This window comes from Neoarius graeffei, chromosome 19, assembly GCF_027579695.1.
Source record: "Neoarius graeffei isolate fNeoGra1 chromosome 19, fNeoGra1.pri, whole genome shotgun sequence".
NCBI classification, from domain to species: domain Eukaryota; kingdom Metazoa; phylum Chordata; class Actinopteri; order Siluriformes; family Ariidae; genus Neoarius; species Neoarius graeffei.
The window spans coordinates 13,503,626-13,525,691 of record NC_083587.1 but is presented as its reverse complement, the minus strand read 5'-3'; the positions used below and the strand labels follow the sequence as shown (position 1 = coordinate 13,525,691).

The window sequence follows — 22,066 nt, the reverse complement described above, 5'->3', positions numbered from 1 at the left end:
TAGGGATAATTATGAACGTAAATACAATCTTGGGCATATATTATGTTATGCAAATTATTGTTTTAATGAGAATTCAACGTCGTAGACGCCGCAGTTTGGTGAGAGAATTTTAGGGGAAGTTCGGCTTCCCTTGTTGTCTCTGAGAAATCGCCCCTGCTCTAGCCGCTTTATCCTAGCCTGGGCCCGCCCATCCTAAGCGTGACGCAACATGAGGGCCTGCTGCGAGCTTAGTCTGGCCAGGCAAGCTATCTACAGCTCTTCCAAGCTCCCGAAAAATCGGGAGCCAATCAACTTTGAGCATCTCCAACGGCCCTGGGTAGAGGCATGTTCAAGGCAGTGACGTAGTAGAACTGCGACCAGAAGCCATAGATTGTTTACAGAATCTATGCCGGAAGCGCTTCATTCACTAGAAACATTACGAACATGGAGCAGCGGCAAGCCTTTGACACAGCGGTAGATGCTGTATTGAAAGCATTCAACAGGAAGTTCTCATTGAAAATGGAGCAAAGAGCAGCCCTGGAGGTATTTATCTTCTTCCTGTTACTCAAGCAGTTTCTGTCGTGTCACATACGTCAGAGGAAAGAGTGATGTGATTGGTTTAAGCTTCATCACAACCTTTTCTGGCTTCGACCAGTAGCAAACTGAGGCATTTCAGGGAGGCGGGTCAACCACGCGCTTTGGGAAACGGTTGGGCTTAATATCTTTGCCAGACCAAATGCTCGCAGAGCTTTGAAGTCGCATTAGCCAGACTAGCTTTATCCTGTTCTACAGGGTCGCGGGCAAGCTGGAGCCTATGCCAGCTGACTACGGGCGAAAGGCAAGTCGCCAGGTCATCACAGGGCTGACACATAGACACAGACAACCATTCACACTCACATTCACACCTACGGTCAATTTAGAGTCACCAGTTAACCTAACCTGCATGTCTTTGGACTGTGGGGGAAACCGGAGCACCTGGAGGAAACCCATGCGGACAACATGCAAACTCCACACAGAAAGGCCCTCATTGGCCACGGGGATCGAACCCGGACCTCCTTGCTGTGAGGCGACAGCGCTAACCACTACACCACCGTGCTGCCCCTTTTAAATCTCACCTGAGATAAAATGATTACTACAAACACGAGCTGTTTTGGTTTTAGCCCTGTTAGATCATTATCAGCCCTGCTGATGTTGTCCAGCCATTCTCATCTCCTCTCCATAGAGAAACCTCAGAGTTTCCTCGCCCTCTTTCCGAATCACGGACAGAATTCTAAAAAATCTGAATTCACCACGGTCACGAGTACTGTTGTGACCACAATCATATACAGCACAAAGATATGGCATAGCTAAAAGAACGCTTAAAGCAGTGAAAAAACAAAGAGTTGTGCATGTGTGGCTATGTTTTGTATAGAATGTTACATGACCCTGCATTTCTGTATCAACCAATATGGCCGACATCCGGTTTTCTAATTGGTTTTGACTTCACTTGCAAGTCAAGGATAGAGTCAACTTGTATAAACTGCTCCTTTCACCCGTTCTGGTCTTTTTTTCATATTCACTCGGTTTGGCTGCGGATTTTTTTCCCCCTGCACTTGAGTTCCTCAAAGATCATTTTAATTCATTTATAAAACCTGAATAAACTCTCAGCTGTTACTCCACAAGTCTACTGCACTGGACATGAAGTGACAACACAATCAGATCTTCCTGCTCTGTAGGTATTTAATGCACGCTTTTAACCCAGCTGAAGGGCCGCACGCACTGCGCATGCGTGTGACACTTTACTTACCTGAACACGTACACAGGCCTCCACTCCAGTTCTAACAAGGCATTATAATATAACATGATCAATCATACACTCCTTCCTGCTTAGTGTGTGTTTAACTAGGAAGGTGCACTTTTAACACAGTACTCTGAAGAATTAAAGGTGTGTAACAGCAGATTTATTAGTGGTGGGTTTTTTTTCATTATTGGAGCCTCAAAGTATCTCTTATAAATGATAAACGACTAATTTTATTTACTACAGGGTTGTTTTACAATCAGGGTACGCAAGCTAAAAATCACATTTAACACTTATTATCTTCAATATCAAAAGGCTTGACTAAATAAACTTGGTTGTTTATTGTAGCCCTGTGATAGCTCTATTTACCATGCAAAAAAAAAAATTGGTGATAACGTTATTTTTGGTGAATGTATGGCAATATATGCCATATTTAGCAAAATTACTCGTGTCGTTTAGAAAAAGTGCTTTTTTGACCACAGGTAGCTCCAAAAGGGATGCACTTAAATCATTCTTTATACCATAAAACAAATATTTGGTTCCATATCATTGGAAACATAGTTAAGTTTTAATGTTGAATGCCAGTAAGTTTTCAGACTATTTTGATCAAATTAGTATGTAATTGTGTCAAAAAAAAAGTCCTATCCGAGACAGCTAATTTTTCAATATAAAATAACATATCTAAAATGATTATTTTCATCCTAAAATGTGGTCAAGATATTGGGACATTAATATTAGAGACAACTAACACAAAGCTTACAGCCTTATATTTAAAAGCACTATGGAAGTAGTGGATTCTGAATTGTCAAAAAAAAAAAAGTCCTCTCCGAGAATCACTTCATTTGTTTCTCCCACCTTATAGCAGATTACACAAAACTACCATACACATATGTCAAAAAATTACCTGAAATCTGTTCTTTAACTTGTCCTTCACTTAAAAACTGGTACAAGAACCAGTTTGAATCAATTTGAATTTTGGACCCGTGTGACACAAACTTTGTACCCTGATTGTAAAACAACCCTACAGTGAGCTGAAATGTTTTTTTTTTTACATAAGCATTTTGTTGAAAATGTAATTTGTAATAATGGATCATAAAGATTTTAATTCTAAAACATTACAGAAACTTTTTCTTTAACAAAAATGCATTTTAATTCTAATTCTGTTCGTTCTAAAACACACACACACACACACGCACGCATCCTGTAAGACATTCTATCTGAAAACAGTCCTTTTTTATTTTCACTTTTAAATGATGTGATAAAAGTGTGTGTGTGTGTGTGTGTGAGAGAGAGAGAAGCGTTGGTCCTCCTACACTGCATGTGGTGCTGTAACAGAGCGCGCTCTCACTTTTCTTCCCTTCTCCACTTTTACCTTTGACGCGCAGGGACATGACGGGATTGTCAGGCTGTCGGAGACGCGCTCAGTGTGTGTGTGTGTGAGAGGGAGAGTGTGTATGCGTGTGACTGTGTGTGTGATAGAGATGGAGGATCTCCGCTGTTGACTCCGGACAGGTAGGAGCGGATTAAAGAGGGAGGATCAGAGCCCGTGGTGTTTCCGAGCCGCTCCGGAGCCGGTACCGGAGGAGGAGCGAGTGTACGGGTGAATTAAAACGCTTATAACGCGTCATGCAGCTCTTCCGCTTTTCTGTTGTGTGCATTCCGTGTGCAAAGTTGCGGCGATTCCTGATTATTGTTATTATTATCATTATCATCATCATCATCATTATTATTATTATGCTGCGAGTTTTTAGGTTTCTGTAGTAAATGATTCACCTTGTTTCTCTGTGGCGCCGCGAATTGAGGAAGTGCAGCACTGACACACACACACACACACACACACACACGCCCATTTTCATTCCTTACACAAAATACACAAAAAGCAATAATGATCGCCGCCAGTCCGATGCGCGCACGTGACTTTACACTCATCAGACATCCTCGGATCAGATCTGATCATCACAGAGTCTCGAACTGTCTGTTATTCTGTCAGTAATTTATTCAGAAATGGCGCTCTCCGTGTCAGATAGACAGGGCCTGTGTGCAGGACTGACCGGTACAGTGCGCGCGTAAACATCTCTCTCTCTCTCTCTCTCTCTCTCTCACTCACTCACACACACACACACACACCTGCGCGCGCATAACGCACTGATGTGATGTGTTCCCGTGTGAAATTCAGCGCAGGACGGAATAGGAGCTGTCCATTTCCGTGCAGAGGTTTCACATCATCGCACCGTGCAGCCTGGAGTTAGCGTGCAGCTAAACACGCAGCTAAAGCATGCTAAACACCAGCAGTGAGGAAGCTGTGCGCCGTTATAACGCTTTAAACCGCAGCACAAATCAACCGACACACAAAGCGGAAATCAGATTCATTCCTCATGCGGGAGCTTGATGAAACATCCCAGATGTTTATTCCCCAGATGTTTATTCTCAAGAGGTTCTGCATGTTAAGGGAGAAAACAACGGTTTCTTGTGGTTTTTCTGTTCTCTGGTTCTTCATTAAAGCTTCAACGATTTTTCCAGAACAACAAGCCACACACAAGAGAACAGTTTAGAGTGTTAGACACAGCCTCTCATCATCATCATCATCATCATTATTATTATTATTATTATTATTATTATTATTATTAAGAGTTCTTCACGTCTGTGTTCTTGGAAATCTCTCAGATCAGGAAATACTTTGTTGGCTCGAAAACCTTTAAAGTTTCCCCCAAATGGACAAACTCAAGAGATTTAAAGTGTTCAGTAGTGTTTATTATTGTTAAAGAGAGAAATAACTTATTATTGTTATGTTTCCCCTTCAGATGGTATGAACAACACAAACTGCATGTCCTGTCTTTTTTTTTAACATCTGTTTCTGTCTGATTGTCCTCACACAGACTGACCCTTTACTGGAAGTTTATTTATTTAAAACATTTCCTTTATTTTGACGTTATCTGCATCTGGATCAACCTCACTTTTTGTCCTGCGTGAAAACAGCTGCAGGTGGATTGATTTATTTATTTATTTTTGTTCACTGCATTACTGTGGAAAACAAAACTAAAAGTTTATATTCATTAAAGCCCTAAATTCTGGCATGATGATACACAGACAACTGAGCGCCAAAGGATCGAAGTGAAACTAGGGGGGTCCGGGGTCATCCCCCCCCCACCCGCAGAATTTTCTGAAAATGGATGCTCTCAGGTGCATTTTCAGGGTTTCTGAGAGGTTTTAGATCCATGATTATAGGATAGATTTTACCAGTGTTTCAATGATTTCTGACCTAAATAGTATTAATGTATACACATTTGAAATTTCACCTTAAAGTTCAACATGAAAGTTAAACTGCTTTGTTATAGATTACTTAGGTATTGAAAATCTACGGGGATGCCTTAATTATCTATGGTCAAGTAGTGTTGTAACAAAAATGTGCATGAAAATGTGGTTTGCTCCATCTTATGCAATCCAATGAAGAGAATCGATAATCATGACCTCCTGTTGATCACAAAGGGATCTGAACCTAAGAACTGCCACCTTAAAATAAGTCGCTGTATTAGTATAACTGTAATGATTTAGAATGTTTCTGATTACCATAATATATGTATAACTAAGATACACTGAAAAGAAAAGTAAGGCAACTGCATATTATAAAGTTTAAATTTTGGCACTTTATTAAATGGACTAGATTAAGATTAAAACATATTTAAAGGAAAAGAAAACTTAATTCATACATTTAAGTTGGCAGAAAGATTATGTACTTATAAACACATTCATGAAGAGAATTTGTTTATAAGTGTCAAATGTAGCATAATTTCGAATAATAATGATAAGCGTATTTGGCAGTGTGATGTCACTGTGAGCCTTTAACAAAATAATAATCCGGAGCCTTCTTTTGTTAAATGGATCCCAGTGACCTCACACTGCCAAAAATGCTTATGATTATTATTTGAAATTATGCTACATTTGACACATTTGGACAACTTCACTTCGTGAGACTGTTTATAAGTACATAATCTTTCTGCAAACCCAAACTAATGAATTAAGTTTTCTGCTTCTTTAAAGCAGATTAATTCCCCTTGGCTTTTGCTTGGCCCAAAGTTGGGCAACCCTCTCATAGTCCATCTTGCTGTCATCCATGCTGATGTGGATCAAATTGTCCAGCGAGTGCTTTTTGAGCCAATCGCTGTGATCAAAATTGACGATGTTTTCATTGTCGTGACAGTTGTCTGGTTTTGTGCACCATCACTCATGTGGGTTTGTTGATGTTTAGTCAACCAATCTTTAATCGAAGCCATAATGATACTAGACTAGGTCAAACTTTTGTGATTAAAATCAGTCAGCTTTGTCCGTCTGGTGGGGGACGACATCGGCAGCCAATGAGATCGCTTATAATGAATCGGAAAATTGCGGGATGTCTGACGTTTTCTTTCGATATTTTTATTGGATGGTTTGAACACGTGATCTTGACATAGCCAACAGATTACAGTTTGTTTACATCATACCACGCGGACATATTACTTTGACAGAATCAACACAAACATTGGAAAAAAAGACCGCTTGTTTAACACAAACATCAATCAAAATGTAAATGGATCTGTTATTTGCTCTCCTATGTATTTAGTTACTTGTGGGTAGGAAATTTAACGTATCGGTATAAATCTAAGCGTATTGGAGTTGAACTAAAGCGACTAAGCGTATTGGCAGGCAGAGCAAGCGTATCGGGCCCAATACGCTAAAACGCTTTGGGGAAAACCGTGATATTATTTGATCTTTTTAGATGATTGTCTCGCATGGTTGCATTCGTACAGACTTAAACACGCAACCAAATTTAATAAAATGGAAAAAAATGTATACTACATACATTTTTTACTGTCTCAGATATATATATATATATATATATATATATATATATATATATATACAGAAGTATACACCCAAAGCCACACCCATATGTGAACAGCCGTGTAGTGTATGTATATTAATAGGCACATTCTAAATGATTTCAGTAAACTAATTAAATTCAACACACACTTTTTCAACCTCTGAAATTTCACTCCAGTGATGACATCACTCCTTTATTTGCAGCTTCTTGTGGTCTGACACTGCGGCGCGATGGACAAAGAACCCCAAGCAAAAGCAGAGCAGACGAAAAGTCCAACCACCTCCACTACGACGTCCACCTCCATCACGGCCTCCACAAGCACCACCTCCTCCTCCGCTGTGAGCCCTCCACAGCCTCCTAATGGCACAGCGAAGAGCAGCTCTGCTCTCACAGCAGTCACCACCTTCCACAGCCAGCCTCCACCTTCAGACAGAAAAGTTGCTCAGGTATAGGAACAGTCTGTGCCTCTTTATGAGCTTTGTTTAAACAAACATTCATATCTTCTCACCATCTACAGCCTGTGCATGTGCTACAACTCTCACTGCTTTCCACTCACGACTTGGAAATTATTATCACTTTCCTACAACAGCACAAGTGGTCACTTACAGGACAACAGGATGAGGGTGTGGAACCTGGAAGCAGAATTTTTTAACCCAAGTAACATAGTTGAAGTCAGTTCCTTGGGAATTTGTACAATCTGTCACTTGGATCAGGCATCGTGGTGGTGGGTCATGTCGTCTCCTCACAGCTCCAGGGTTTGATCCTAAGCTCAGGTTACTGTCTGTTTGGAGTTTCACATGTTCTCCATGTTTGGGTGTGGGGCTTTTTCCAGGTTCTCTGATTTCCTCCCAAAAACATGCCAGTAGGCAGATTGACTAAGTGAAATTTCCTCTGTGTGTGTGTGTGTGTGTGTGTGTGTGTTGTCCTGCTGGTCCCCTCCAGGGTGTATTCCTGCTTCACACCCAGTGTTCCAGTGATAAACTCTAAATCCACTGTAGTTCAGCTCTTAGTAATGAAAGTGCAGCAGCAGTAACATATAAAATAAAACCTGCTGCATTTGTAAAAACCCTTAAGACGACTTAAATAGTAATGTTTCATGTTTAAATCCCTCTGCTGCCTGAGAGGTGAATTATAATTCAAGCTGTGTGTGCCTCGTTGCTTGTGAGACTTTTTTACCATCACGCTACTTCCCTTTAATGCATGTTATTTTGACCACACATTATTTCACATTCTGTACTTTTTCAGTTCACGTTTTATTCAGATCTCTTTAATTAAAGATCATGTTTGCTTGTGTGGATTTGTGATTTTGTTTCTGTCTTCCTGTCAGGTCAATCTGTTTGGGGACAGACTGGCTCCCGCTTTCTCAACGGCTTCTTCGTCTCAACAGACTCAAAAACCAGTAAGTAGTCCACGTTTTATTGCGCTCTAATTTCCTTAATTTAAAGACGCCAAATTTTCAGAATTCTCCAATTACAGATGCAACCAAGAAGCCAAAGGTAACTCTCAACATGATACTACCACCACCATGCTTCAAAGTGAGGATGGTGTTCTGAGGGTGAGGAGCAGTGTTGGGTTTCTCTCAAAGATAGCGCTTTGTGCAAAAGGCCAACAAGTGAAGTACCAGACCTCAAAGACCAGAGAACCTTTTCCCACATATCTGCAGATCTCATACATTTCCATAAAGTCCAGTTGTGTGGAGTGTTCAGGTTGTGTGGAGGTTGTGGTTGTCCTGTGAACAACTTCTAAGCTGAGCTGTGGAACTCCAGCTCCTTCAGAGTTCTTCTTGTCCTCTTGGTTGTGTTTTTCACTGACTTTAGGTGGACGCTCCCCATGAGGTAGAGTCATGATTCCATTGCTTTTTTTATATTTTTAATAATTAATGTCACTCTACAGGATTTTCAAAGTTTGGTATGTTTTTTTACAACCAACCCTTGATTGGTACTTTCCCAGAACTTTGTCCTGGACTTGTTTGGTCTTCATGATGCTTTTTGTTTAGATGTGTTTTTAACAAACTCTCGGTTCTTCTAGGAATTAATGAATCTCAGATTTTTGTTTTTATTCCATTTTGGAAAATATCCCAACTTTTCTGGAAATGGGATTTGTATATTTAGATCATGTGACACCTTAATTACACACAGATCGACTCAAATCAACTAATTACGCTGCTTCTGATGGAAACTGGTTGCACAGGAAATAATGTAGTTAGTGAGCACGTACTGTATATGATCGAATCTTTTATGCTGTACCAGTACAAAATGTGGAAAAGTTCAAGGGGGTGAATACTTATGACTTTTGACCTATATAAAGTGACTATATATAGTGCCTTTCTCATGATATATTATTATATCTCATGATGATAATAATAATAATAATAAGTTACAGTTATAAATGTAACGTATTATTATTATTATCATCATGCAACACACTGTAAACTCAGTACAAATATAACACACCAGACACTGTTCCAGCAAGCTGCTCTGCTGCACCTTCACCCAGATACTCACATTATCTATGTTTCCACCAACATCACGCTTCTTGTGTGATTCCTCAGGTGTCAGTTCCCAGCATGCCTGGGTCAGCTGCCCTTGTCCGAGCCAGCCAGAGCTCCAGCTCCACCAGCACCAACCACAAGATCTCACCCCAGGCCTTGCTCGTAGGAAAGAGTCCCACCAGCCAGACCCAAATGCTCCTGAGGGCTCAGATGGTAAAAGAACCTGCCTGTGTTCCTCCTCTCCTCTGAGTAACATTCTGTCTTCTGTACGGCTGAAACAAAGGCTATATTCATGTAATCATGTTAATAACAATGGGAAAATAAAGAAATGCCCTCATTATATACTACAGGGAAAGTTTAGGGTTTGTGTATGGAGATGGACTTCCTTATGCTTATGCCTGCCACTTTAAAGCTGCAAATTGTTGTTTTATTGTGACACAAACAATAATTAAGATGAAAAAACAGAAATCTGGAGTGTGCATAGGTATTCACCCCCCAAGTCAGTACTTTGTAGAGCCACCTTTTGCGGCAATTACAGCTGCGAGTCTCTTGGGGTATGTCTCTATTAGCTTAGCACATCTAGCCACTGGGATTTTTGCCCGTTCCGCAAGACAAAACTGCTCCAACTCCTTCAAGTTGCGTTGGTGTACAGCAATCTTCAAGTCATGCCACAGATTCTCCATTGGATTGAGGTCTGGGCTTTGATTAGGCCATTCCAAGGCATTTAAATGTTTCGCTTTAAACCGCTTTAGCAGTATGTTTGGGGTCATTGTCCTGCTGGAACGTGAACCTTCGTCCCAGTCTCAAACCTCTGGCTGACTTAAACAGGTTTTCCTCCAGAATTGGCCTGTATTTAGTGTCATTCATCTTTCCTTCAGTCCTGACCAGCTTTCCTGTCCCTGCAGATGAAAGATAGCCCCATAGCATGATGCTGCCACCACCTTGCTACACTATAGGAATGGTGTTCTCAGGGTGTTGGGTTTACGCCACACATGGCATTTCCCATGATGGCCAAAAAGTTCAATTTTAGTCTCATCTGACCAGAGAATCTTCTTCCATGTGTTTGGGGAGTCTGCCACATACTGTTGGGCAAACTCCAAACGTGTTTTCTTAAGCAATGGCTTTTTTCTGGCCACTCTTCCATAAAGCCCCACCCACTCTGTGGAGTGTACGGCTTAAAGTGGTCCTCTGGACAGATACCCCCATCTCCGTTGTGGATCTTTCCAGCTCCTTCAGTGTTATCTTTGGTGTCTTTGTTGCATCTCTGATTAATGCCCTCCTGTGAGTTTTGGTGGGCGGGGCCTTCTCTTGTCAGGTTTGTAGTGGTGCCATATTCTTTCCATTTTGCTATAATGGATTTAATGGTGCTCTGTGGGATATTCAGAGTTTGGGATATTTTTTGTAACCCAACCCTGATCTATACTTCTCCACAACTTTTTCTCTGATCTGTTTGGAGGCTCCTTGGTTTTCATGTTGCTTGCTTAGTCATGTTGCAGAGTCAGGGTCCTTCCAGAACAGGTTGATTTATACAGACAGATCATCTGACACTTTGCACACAGGTGGATCTTAATCAACTAATTATGTGACTTATGAAGTGAATTGGTTGGGCCAGCTCTTATTTAGGGGTTTCATACGAAAGGGGGTGAATACCTATGCACACTCCGGATTTCTGGGTTATTTTTTTTCATCTTAATTATTGTTTATGTCACAATAAAACAACAGTTTGCACCTTTAAAGTTGTAGGCATGTTGTGTAAATCAAATGGCGCTAACCCCCCCCAAAATCCATTTTAATTCCAGCTTGTAATGTGACAAAACAGGACAAACACTAAAGGGGATGAATACTTTTGCAAAACACTAAAAGGATAATTTTTATTTTACCTCAGTACAACTGAAACTAATTATTTTACTTTTGCTGCAGCACATTAACATGAAAAACATGCAAATTTTACTTTGTACATTTTCATACAACCCTACAAAACCTGTTCCAAATTTAATAAACTAAAAACACAGCTTATCATGTTTGTGAGAAACTCTCTCGGGGTGGAAAGTGTTCAAATGACTGGACTTCATGATTGTCGTTAATTTCTATTTCGGCAGATTTGTACTCCACTGACATAGAAGAAAACCTTACTCCTTACTTTAATCTTTACATCGTCATTTTGACTTACAACCCCGATTCCAAAAAAGTTGGGACAAAGTACAAATTGTGAATAAAAATGGAATGCAATGATGTGGAAGTTTCAAAATTCCATATTTTATTCAGAATAGAACATAGATGACATATCAAATGTTTAAACTGAGAAAATGTATCATTTAAAGAGAAAAATTAGGTGATTTTTAAATTTCATGACAACAACACATCTCAAAAAAGTTGGGACAAGGCCATGTTTACCACTGTGAGACATCCCCTTTTCTCTTTACAACAGTCTGTAAACGTCTGGGGACTGAGGAGACAAGTTGCTCAAGTTTAGGGATAGGAATGTTAACCCATTCTTGTCTAATGTAGGATTCTAGTTGCTCAACTGTCTTAGGTCTTTTTTGTCGTATCTTCCGTTTTATGATGCGCCAAATGTTTTCTACGGGTGAAAGATCTGGACTGCAGGCTGGCCAGTTCAGTACCCGGACCCTTCTTCTACGCAGCCATGATGCTGTAATTGATGCAGTATGTGGTTTGGCATTGTCATGTTGGAAAATGCAAGGTCTTCCCCGAAAGAGATGTCGTCTGGATGGGAGCATATGTTGCTCTAGAACCTGGATATACCTTTCAGCATTGATGGTGTCTTTCCAGATGTGTAAGCTGCCCATGCCACACGCACTAATGCGACCCCATACCATCAGAGATGCAGGCTTCTGAACTGAGCGCTGATAACAACTTGGGTCGTCCTTCTCCTCTTTAGTCCGAATGACACGGCGTCCCTGATTTCCAAACAGAACTTCAAATTTTGATTTGTCTGACCACAGAACAGTTTTCCACTTTGCCACAGTCCATTTTAAATGAGCCTTGGCCCAGAGAAGACGTCTGCGCTTCTGGATCATGTTTAGATATGGCTTCTTCTTTGAACTATAGAGTTTTAGCTGGCAACAGCAGATGGCACGGTGAATTGTGTTCACAGATAATGTTCTCTGGAAATATTCCTGAGCCCATTTTGTGATTTCCAATACAGAAGCATGCCTGTATGTGATGCAGTGCCGTCTAAGGGCCCAAAGATCACGGGCACCCAGTATGGTTTTCCGCCCTTGACCCTTACGCACAGAGATTCTTCCAGATTCTCTGAATCTTTTGATGATATTATGCACTGTAGATGATGATATGTTCAAACTCTTTGCAATTTTACACTGTCGAACTCCTTTCTGATATTGTTCCACTATTTGTCGGCGCAGAATTAGGGGGATTGGTGATCCTCTTCCCATCTTTACTTCTGAGAGCCGCTGCCACTCCAAGATGCTCTTTTTATACCCAGTCATGTTAATGACCTATTGCCAATTGACCTAATGAGTTGCAATTTGGTCCTCCAGCTGTTCCTTTTTTGTACCTTTAACTTTTCCAGCCTCTTATTGCCCCTGTCCCAACTTTTTTGAGATGTGTTGCTGTCATGAAATTTCAAATGAGCCAATATTTGGCATGAAATTTCAAAATGTCTCACTTTCGACATTTGATATGTTGTCTCTGTTCTATTGTGAATACAATATCAGTTTTTGAGATTTGTAAATTATTGCATTCCGTTTTTATTTACAATTTGTACTTTGTCCCAACTTTTTTGGAATCGGGGTTGTATTTCAAATCACAAACGCTGTGAGATCATTTCCTGTTTTTGTTTTCTTCGTGCAGCATTGTCTTTTGTTTGCTACAGATAGGATTTCTAAAGGATTTAAAATTTGCCATCAAATCTAAAAAAAAGTATGTTAAATTAACTTTAGGTTTGGTAAATTAGCTAGTTTTGTTAGCTTGGTAAATTAGCTAGTTTGGTTAAGTTTGCGTTTCGTTGCTAAGATGCCTGAGCATTCACTTTGAAGTGATTATTAAACATTAACTAACCAGCAAGAGAAATTCTAGCTTTGAGTTTGCATGTTTTCCTCATAGCTGAGTGGATTAGTGAGGAATGCAGGACCAGACGTCATGAACTTGATGCTCAGCTCTTTTCGTCACTTTAAAACATTACCTCATTACCTTTTCACTCTTGAATACTTTATATTTAAATGTCACTACTTTTCAAACATTCAATCAAGTAGATTATTTATCTGAATACTTCTGCTGTAAAGTCATGATTTTGACACTAAGTACAGTATCTGGGTACGTTTTCCGCCCTGTTTCTCTGTCCTGAACACTTTCCTGTGTGGGAAACCTTCATGCTACACCTTCACCTCTGGTACAGTGTGTTACCAAGCGCTGTATTTATTCTCCCTCTGAATGATGGATGGAAACTTTTTTTGGTTTCATCGGGGGAACTTTCTGAAAACTCACTCGTCCCTCCCACTCTTGCGGCACTTATTCACGACACACGCTCTTCTTACGTTTGTTTTTGTACATTTCTGCATAATTGTTGTGTCAGCAAGTAGTGCATGTGATTTGCAGTTTAAATATTACTGTTTGTAGAAAGAACGGCTTTTTTGTGCAGAAGCTCTGTTTGTGCTGCATGATCACATGGACTGAAGCAGACATGTTTTTTTCCCACCACTTCAAAAGCTTGTCACTTTACTGTGAAACTCACCATCACGCCCACACTATCAGCTCTTTACCTTCCTCTTCCTTTCTCTCTCTCTCTCTCTCTCTCTCTCTCTCTCTCGTCTTCATCCCTGTAGCTGATTCTAACGTCCACAGTGCGACCTGATGCCCCTGTCCTCTCCTCCTCTTCCTCCTCCTCTCCCTCTTCCTCTTCACCTCGATTCCCTTCTTCACAGGTGAGATCCTCTTCACTGATCTTGTCTAAATCTGTTCACTGTCCCTGTAAAGCGCTGAGTCTAATGTTCTCTCTAGATTTTCAGCAGTGTGTTTAGGATTTAGAAGATGTTATCTAGGAGATATGTATTGCATGTGTTATTATAAAGCAATAAGTGATGAGAGAGGCAGTGTGTGTGTGTGTGTGTGTGTGTGTTTTACAGTGGTGTTTGGTGGAGACCTCATGATAAAATCACTGTAATTAATGCCCAGTTTTGAGTGACATGACAAAACCAACATGATAAAATCCAGTTTCATTTATTATTTATAACATTTGCAGTAAACAGTTCTACAGCCACACAGTGTAATCTGTTAATATACATATACATAACTTCCTCAGCAACATAACTTCCACTGAACCCAACTTTGAGAACTGATGATGTAGATCACTATGTAGCAAATGTGACTCTTCAGTGCATTACGCAGAGCTCCTGAGAAACAGAAAAGCATTCACCTTTTCATCCGGAGATCGTGAGTTCGAATCCCGACGATGCCACGGCCAGGAGCCCGAGAGAATAAAATTGGCCAAGCTCTCAGGTGTCATACCCTCTCTCTCTCACCTGTCAATCACAAGTGACACTAGTCAGGTGTGTGGCGTGTGAAGGTGGGCAGATAGCGCGTGTGTGTGTGTTACGCCACCCCTGATGTTGCCTGAGTCAGCTGGCATCATGTGCCTCGGAGGAAGTTCGTGATACTTTCCCTGGTTGGTTAATAGCTGTCATATGATCTGTCTGGTGATCTGGTGAAAATCCAGGGGGAAAAGTGCATTAAGCAACATTAATCCCTGTAATTACAGTAACTACCTAATTACCATAATTACAGTAACTAAATATAATGAATGTAATCAGTTGACTAAAAGTCGGAGTGGTCATTAGTGCAGCGTGTAGCTGTTTCAATTACTCACTGTTTCACATCGATACTGTTTCAATTTATACATACAAGGTACTGTAACTACCGGTAATGCAGTTTTTAACATTGTGCTGTTTGTAGGTCATTCACAGTGAATCAGGTTTTGTGTGTACATTTTTTAATTTTATTTTATATTCATTTATTTCATTTGTCTCTTAACCTGGTCTTTGTGTTTTATTGTGTTGTTTTAAGGTTTTTGCTGTTAAGCTTGTACACAACTTTTGTCAACTGCTGTTGTTTTTAAATGTGCTTTATTAATAAATTTGTGTGTGTGCGCGCGCGTGTGTGTGTGTGTGTGTTGACTTCAGCTCCAGAGCTTGACACTCCGCCCACCTCCACCTGGTACACTGACCATCCCACCGAACCTGCCCCTGAAGTCCACCTCCCCCTGCCCACCCCCTGCCCTGACCCGCGCCCGAGTGCCCACCCTGACCCCAAGACCCAGCACACCACCATGCAGCCCTGGAAAGGACACGCCCACAAAGACAGAGGGTGCCACCTCACCACCACCCTCAACCCCACCCAAAGCTCCGCCTGTCCGCCATCTCACAGTACCGCCTCCATGTAAGTCACTATTTATTATTATTAAGTTTATATTTTTTAATTATTTAAGTATATTTTATTACTATTAACTATATACATGTTTATTATAGAACTATTACATTAACAAATTTTCACCTACTGATATTTTGGTGATTTGTAGCAAATATGTGACTTTGTTTGTTTGTTTGTTTGTTTGTTTGTTTGTTTACACTTTTTATTCCTGAACTTTTCACTGTTAAACTGTAGAAAACATTCTGTATCAAATCAGCAGCGATTTAACTTGTTTCATTAAAATTACTTTTAGATATAAGTTGAAGTTATCCATATGTTTTTAACATTAGATTTTAATTAAATCAATTTCATTAAAATGATTTGTGATGTTGGAATGTAACCATGACAACAAGAATAAACGTGGCTAGGTGTGCATTCTTATCTCTGTTTTCATGTTGTTGAGCAAACAACAAAAAAAATTCAATTTTAATTAGTTTGCAGATCACAATACAGTGGATTTAGTGTTAAAATCCTGACATATGTTTCAGTGTTAAAGTTTCAGTCCTGAGGCATGAAAAACATAATTAGCATAAATTGTTATAATTAAATAAAGTTAAAGCTCGTCCTATTTTAACATCAGTGGAAATATTAAATGTAGTTTATTTGTTTATCCTGTACTTATTGTCTGAGCAACAATGAGGGAAAATACATTGAGTGATATTACTGCTGTAATTAAACTAATAGACTGATTGTTTTTTGGTTTTTTTTTGATGATGATGATGATGCAGAAATGTTGGGGAATATCCGTAGTTTAAACTACATTTTTACATTACTAATGACATTTTATTTTTAGTAAAAATCGATGTGGTGGAAGTGAGAATTCCGGTGTCCTGGTGTAAGAAAATACTGAACACAGACTCCTGGTTCTGTATCTTCACTGTGATAAGCGCGTCTTTGTTAGCGTCTGTACTCGTAGTTGTTTTCTTGTCGTGAGTATTTAATTCTGAAATGGTCATGTGTGTGTTTTCAGCTCTTTACGCTCCAGCTCAGTCTCATGCGTTGGCCAAGCAGAAGTTAAGCAGCAGTAGCCTGAAGAGACCTCACAGTCAGATCAGCATTCCACAGCATCCGTTCCCTTCGAGGCAGCCGCACCCCAATCCTTCTCCCGTCGTACCAAAGAAACCTCTTCCCGAGCTGAAGCGCTGTCCATCCACGCAGGCGTCACCAAGTGGCTCAAACCAGACTTCCGCTGTGCCCATCACCGTGCCCAATCTCAGCCGATCCCACATGACTCCACCCACCTTGACCCTACCACTGGCCCCTACCTCCCCCGGAGGCTCCTTACTGGCCACTAAACAGCTCCTGAGGATTGCGCTGTCCTCTGCCTCTGCCTCTGCCTCTGCCTTCACTCAGTGCACCAATGGCCAGTCGAAGTCCTCCACTATGTCCCCGTCTCACGATCTCGTCCAGCCAAAGCCTCAGCTCTCTCCTGCATCGGCTAAACCAGAGTGTCCGATCCCATCACCACAGAACTCCAACACATGCCCCCAGCTGGTGCAGCTGTCACCCTCCAGACAGACCTGGACGTCTCCTCAAAGGGCTTCTCCTCCATCTCCGGTCCTCCCACTTGTCTCCACCAGCTCCACAACCTCCCCGGCGCCTCCACAGTCCCCTCTCACCTCCATCACACACACCACTGACATGACCAAGGAGCTGAAAAGTGCAAAGCCGAAGCCGGGAAACGGCACTGAAGAAATTCCACAGGATCTCAAACTTCCATCCTCACAGACAAAAAGTGTGGAAGGAAACCAAACATCACAGAGCGCCGGCACAGAACCACAGCCTTCAGGAACCATGGACAAGCCTGCAGTGATTATTTATTTGTTTGTTTACAGATGAGTGCAGAAGTTTGCACCCTCAGGAAAAGTCAGAGAGGTTTCACAAAGAGAATAAAATAAAAAATAAACTGGAAAATCCCAAAACAAATTACTTTAATTAAATTATAAATTTAAAAAAATTGTTACAAATCTCAAGTATTATATTTGTACAATATCACATTGCCTCCTTTCTATTATATCCTCTGAGCTTTTGTGTCCTCATAGTGATATAAATTCATAAAAAAAGTAAATTATTTTTTACTTTGCCTTATTTGTTGTCCTTTTGTAGGTGTGATCCGTATTTACAGCATTTTTCTTTTTTTTTTGAAAAATTAATTGTAAAGTAGAATTCTTTTTTTCCTTTTCAGACCCGTAGGGGATGCAAACTTTCGCACTCAAATGTACCCCATATGATTGCAGTGTTTGTGTATATTTATATGTATGTGTGTGTATATGTGTGGATTTTTGTGACGTTATAAACTTACAGAAGCTTCTGGTGTGTGTCAGGTGTGTAAACGGCCGGTGGTGTGTACAGAAGAACCGAGGTCTCAGAAGACGCCGTCTGTCTCTGTAGCATCGATGGCTGGACAAGAAGACATCTGTGAGGAAACGTCCCCTCATGCAGACAATCACTCAGGTACTGCACTCAGAATGTCTCTGAATTTAGTCTCAGTCCACATCCAAAGGTCAACACTTTACCATGTTTTCCCGTGTAAAGATTTTCTTGTCGCCATTACTCCAGCCATCTCCAGCCTGTCCTCGGATCCGTCCCCAGTCCTATCCTCCACGATACGAGCCTCAGTCGTGTCCCCCACCGGCCGAAGCTCTCCCGCCAAATTTCCAGCCGTTTCAGAGAGGGCGCCTCCTCAGCAGCCATCCTCCAGCCGCACGCGACCAACAGAACCCACCAAACCACTCGTCCTCACTCACCTGGTGGATGGCTTCATCATTCAGGAAGGACTGGAGCCGTTCCCGGTACGTTATGGACAAACATTCCAGGATAAAATGCCATCCTGAAACATTCTCAAGTTCAGGAAATGACATCGGAACTGTAAAGAGACAGTAGCTGATCATTTTTCACTTATTAAAGTGGTTCTGTGTATTCAGATAGATGGAACCATATATGACGGGAATAAACTGTTGTAGGGTTCTACGTAGTTTGAAGTTTAGATTTGACAGGATATTATATCATGCTCTGTCGTAATTTTCAATAAAAAATGTTTTAAATAAGTGAAGATGTTCATTGGAGTTTAAAAGAAAAATATATATTTTTCCTAATTTAGCATTTTGGGTAGAAAGTCTATACATTTCTACCAGAGATACCTGAGAGTTAAAAACAGCTTTAAATGGACGCTCTGTACATACGGATGCTGTGCATTAAAGGGTTAATCTTGATAAAAGTTTATTATTACATCACTGATGTGTGTATATTATTACATCAACATAAAATCAGCAGCATTCAGCAGATAATTTGATTATTATTTGCCGTTGCTTGTATGATTGTTAATAATCGTCACACGTTAACTTTTTCCACATTTGTGTGTTTTATATCGTGCAGGTGAGCAGGTCGTCTCTGATGGTGGGTCCACACTGTGGCTCAGGACTGAACCAGGCAAATGGACCAGACATGTTTAACGCCACCTCGGAATCTGCCGACAACTCGACTGACTCAGACGATGAGATTTCCGTCACAAACAGTGAGTTCCAGTTTTCATTCTGTATGGAATATCCTGATACTGATACATCCTAATGTATGGCATAAAACATTTATATTCATCTCCAGTGTCTCCTGAATAAATGTTGTGAATTACTGTATCAGTGTGTGCGCTGTACAATGCTGTAATCTTTTCATCGTGTCTCTGTATAGACGGCGTCGGTGTTGGACACAGACTCGTGCTGCAGTGTCACTTCTGTAAGAGGAAAGGAACAGCACAAACCTTCAACCGTTCCAAACGCTTCTGCTCCAAATCCTGTGCAAAAAGGTACAAAGTCAGCGTTCATTCCTCTTCAGTAAGCACTTTGTTCTGGTCAGGGTGGCAGTGAATCTGGAGTCTGTCCCGGGAACACTGTCTGAGGCGGGAATACTCCATGGACAGCACTTTAGGTCATTATTCACACTACTGAAATGTGTTTGGGATGTGAGAGGAAACCGGAGAACCCAGACACATGTACCGAAATTCCACACAGACACAGTAGCCTGAACTGATCAAACTCTGGCAGGGATTTAAGGGGGGTGGCACACCTGGTGCTGCCACACGCACACACACACACACACACACACACCCCGGTCCAAAAAAAAAGTTTTAATACATGGCTACTTGAAATTGTGACTTGATTGTATTGCAGATACCGATATCTGCCCGCCGTTTTGTAATTAATAAGATTAAAAAAAAATTGTTATGTGGGATTGAGCTGAAGAGTTTGTGGTATCTAATATAATAAGCGGCAAAGTTTGTTTGTTTGTTTGCTTGTCTTGAGCTAATGTCGCCATTTTGCGGCAGATTTTCACCAAATTTGGCAAGTTGGTCCAGGGATGACCCGGAATTTTTCAGATATTAAACAAAATTCATGTATGGTCCCCGGTGGGCCCCTGGGTGGTGGATGTTTGGATCTTTGTTTGTCTTCACCATTTCTCAACGGATTTTCACCAAATTTGACATAGAAGTCTGGGGGCAACCTAGAATTTTGCAAAATCCAGGCAACGCTGGGTAACCTGTTAGTAAATAGTAGGTCCTAGCTTAGGTTTTTCCACTTGTGACACGAATACAGTGAAAAGCGAGCTGGGCGAGTCCTGTTGGATTTTAACAGGGCGCGGGAACTTCGTACATCGACATCATAACGTACTGTATTCCTGAACTACACTGTAGACTACATGTAAAGGGTATGCGCCATCCTTTTATGTTTATGGTATAATTAACGTGCTTGTTCATAAGCCAAAATGATAAGATGCTGCAGCAGGCTTACTGCATGCACATGTGTCGGCTGTCCGGCTTCTGCTTAATAGGGGATCTCTGTACTCACTATACCCTGTGTAAGTATATGGGACACGTGCCGTTTTGGGGGTGAGCCTCACTTTGATTTTTACGACAGCAGCTGGATTGTGCAAAGCAAGGATGTTCCCAAATATACACATGATTTTGTATCTGTTGCTGCTTTGTCCTGTAACTAGTGCAGGGGTCGAAAGAGCGAATTCCTCTCTCAGGTACATTAAGAATGTGTACAGGAGCACTATGTTTGAAGAGCGCCTAAAGGCTCTGATCCTCCTGTTCGTCCACAGAGACATTAAACTGTATTATAACAAAGTAATTAACATGTATGCTACAACGTACCCGAGAAGAATGCTTTTTATTAATCCCCTGAGTCTTGGGAACTAAGACATTATTATAGGACTTGTGCACATGCAACTTACACAGTCTATTAGACTCAGGAACTCAGATTGCAGTGACTGACTTTGTATTATAGACATGCAACTCCTGCAGTCTTTGTTTATAGTTATCTCGGCATTAAGCTCTGTCTTAAGGGGCCACTTACATTCCCTCAGTTTACCTGGGTATATTCACGGTCTTATATGTACATTGAATGTCCTGAACAGGAGCTCAGATTGCAGTGGCTAATAATTTATTGATATTCTCTACGTTCACATACCCATAATGCTTTGCGCCTTGGAGGGTAACCAGGCGTTATATTTGTTTGCTAAGTCAGATAACCTCAGTCATTTCTTCAAATTCACATGGGGGAAAACGACTTTTCCTGATTTTAATAGAATACCTAAAGAGGCTAAGCGTCAAAGCGTGTTTAGACAGAATTCGCCACCAAAATTTTACACCAACAGACAACATGCGACTGTGTTCTGCACACTTCAGTGGTGGAGTAAAGTCTGATGATCCAAGTCACGAAGTGTACATCCCCTCTGTCTTTGTGTTTAGTCAAAAAAGTGCAAAAACCGAAAAAACAAGGACAAGTCAAAGAACTGAAAAGGGCAACTTTATTGAAGGATCAACTCCCAAAACAAAGCACAGACGATGCAGTGTCAGTAAGCTTACATGTCCTCCCCCTTTTAGTATTTCTGTAGGTAGATCGAATGTAGTATTTGACCCTGTAGTCCGAACAGCTCCCTCTAACAGCCCAAAGATTGTCATAATCTGGTAGCATATGAGCTCGAGGAAAATCAGAGTGAAGGAAATCAAAATCAACTTAAAAAAGAAATCTGACAGTTCTGTTGTGTTTACAGTATTTACTTGACTGAGTGAATTCCTTGCTTGTGTTCCCGTGCACGAAGTGTTTTGTATTTTCTTACGGCTTTCTCATCATAACGAGCACCCAGCAAAAATGATTTCACTGTGGATTCTTCTATGATCAGTGTCAATCTTTCAAAACTCTTCTGCCAATCTTTTAACTTCTGCAGGTCAGTAATTGTTAGAACACCCGTGTTGGCAGACGGAGAAGGCTGCTGACTGTGATCCGAAGTGTTCAAAGTGTTCGTTACTGTCAGTAACAGCGCTGAAAACCTGAGTTTGGAGCAGCCTCCAAACATGGCCTCTCCAGACTACACTTCCCAAGTGCCACAGCGCCCCTCATCACCAGAATTCTAACCTCTACACCTGTCTCTAATTTACTGGCAATCTTCCCTATATAAGCTCAGCTGTCACACTTTGACTTTGTGAAGTATCGTTCTGTGTTCCTGTGCCTGGCTTTGGCGAGCC

General features: G+C 41.0%; 1 protein-coding gene across 7 annotated transcripts in view; it reads left to right on the top strand.

The window, feature by feature from the left end:
• The first annotated feature begins 3,131 nt into the window (after positions 1-3,131).
• Positions 3,132-22,066, top strand: part of si:ch211-230g15.5 (polyhomeotic-like protein 3) — a 28,687-nt gene continuing 9,752 nt past the window's right edge. Inside the window, exons 1-12 of one of the 7 annotated variants that reach the window (XM_060899686.1) lie at positions 3,132-3,350; positions 4,633-4,738; positions 6,818-7,060; positions 7,942-8,013; positions 9,166-9,318; positions 13,908-14,006; positions 15,261-15,516; positions 16,517-17,355; positions 17,871-18,000; positions 18,082-18,338; positions 18,922-19,060; positions 19,231-19,345. In XM_060899686.1, the coding sequence (XP_060755669.1) occupies positions 6,845-7,060; positions 7,942-8,013; positions 9,166-9,318; positions 13,908-14,006; positions 15,261-15,516; positions 16,517-17,355; positions 17,871-18,000; positions 18,082-18,338; positions 18,922-19,060; positions 19,231-19,345 (2,276 nt within the window). In that variant the 5' untranslated portion in view covers positions 3,132-3,350; positions 4,633-4,738; positions 6,818-6,844. Of the gene's footprint in view, positions 3,357-4,632; positions 4,739-6,817; positions 7,061-7,941; positions 8,014-8,090; positions 8,450-9,165; positions 9,319-13,907; positions 14,007-15,260; positions 15,517-16,516; positions 17,356-17,870; positions 18,001-18,081; positions 18,339-18,921; positions 19,061-19,230; positions 19,346-22,066 lie in introns of those variants that run through there. The other 6 variants (XM_060899685.1, XM_060899684.1, XM_060899683.1 and 3 more) reach the window with 6 other exon arrangements.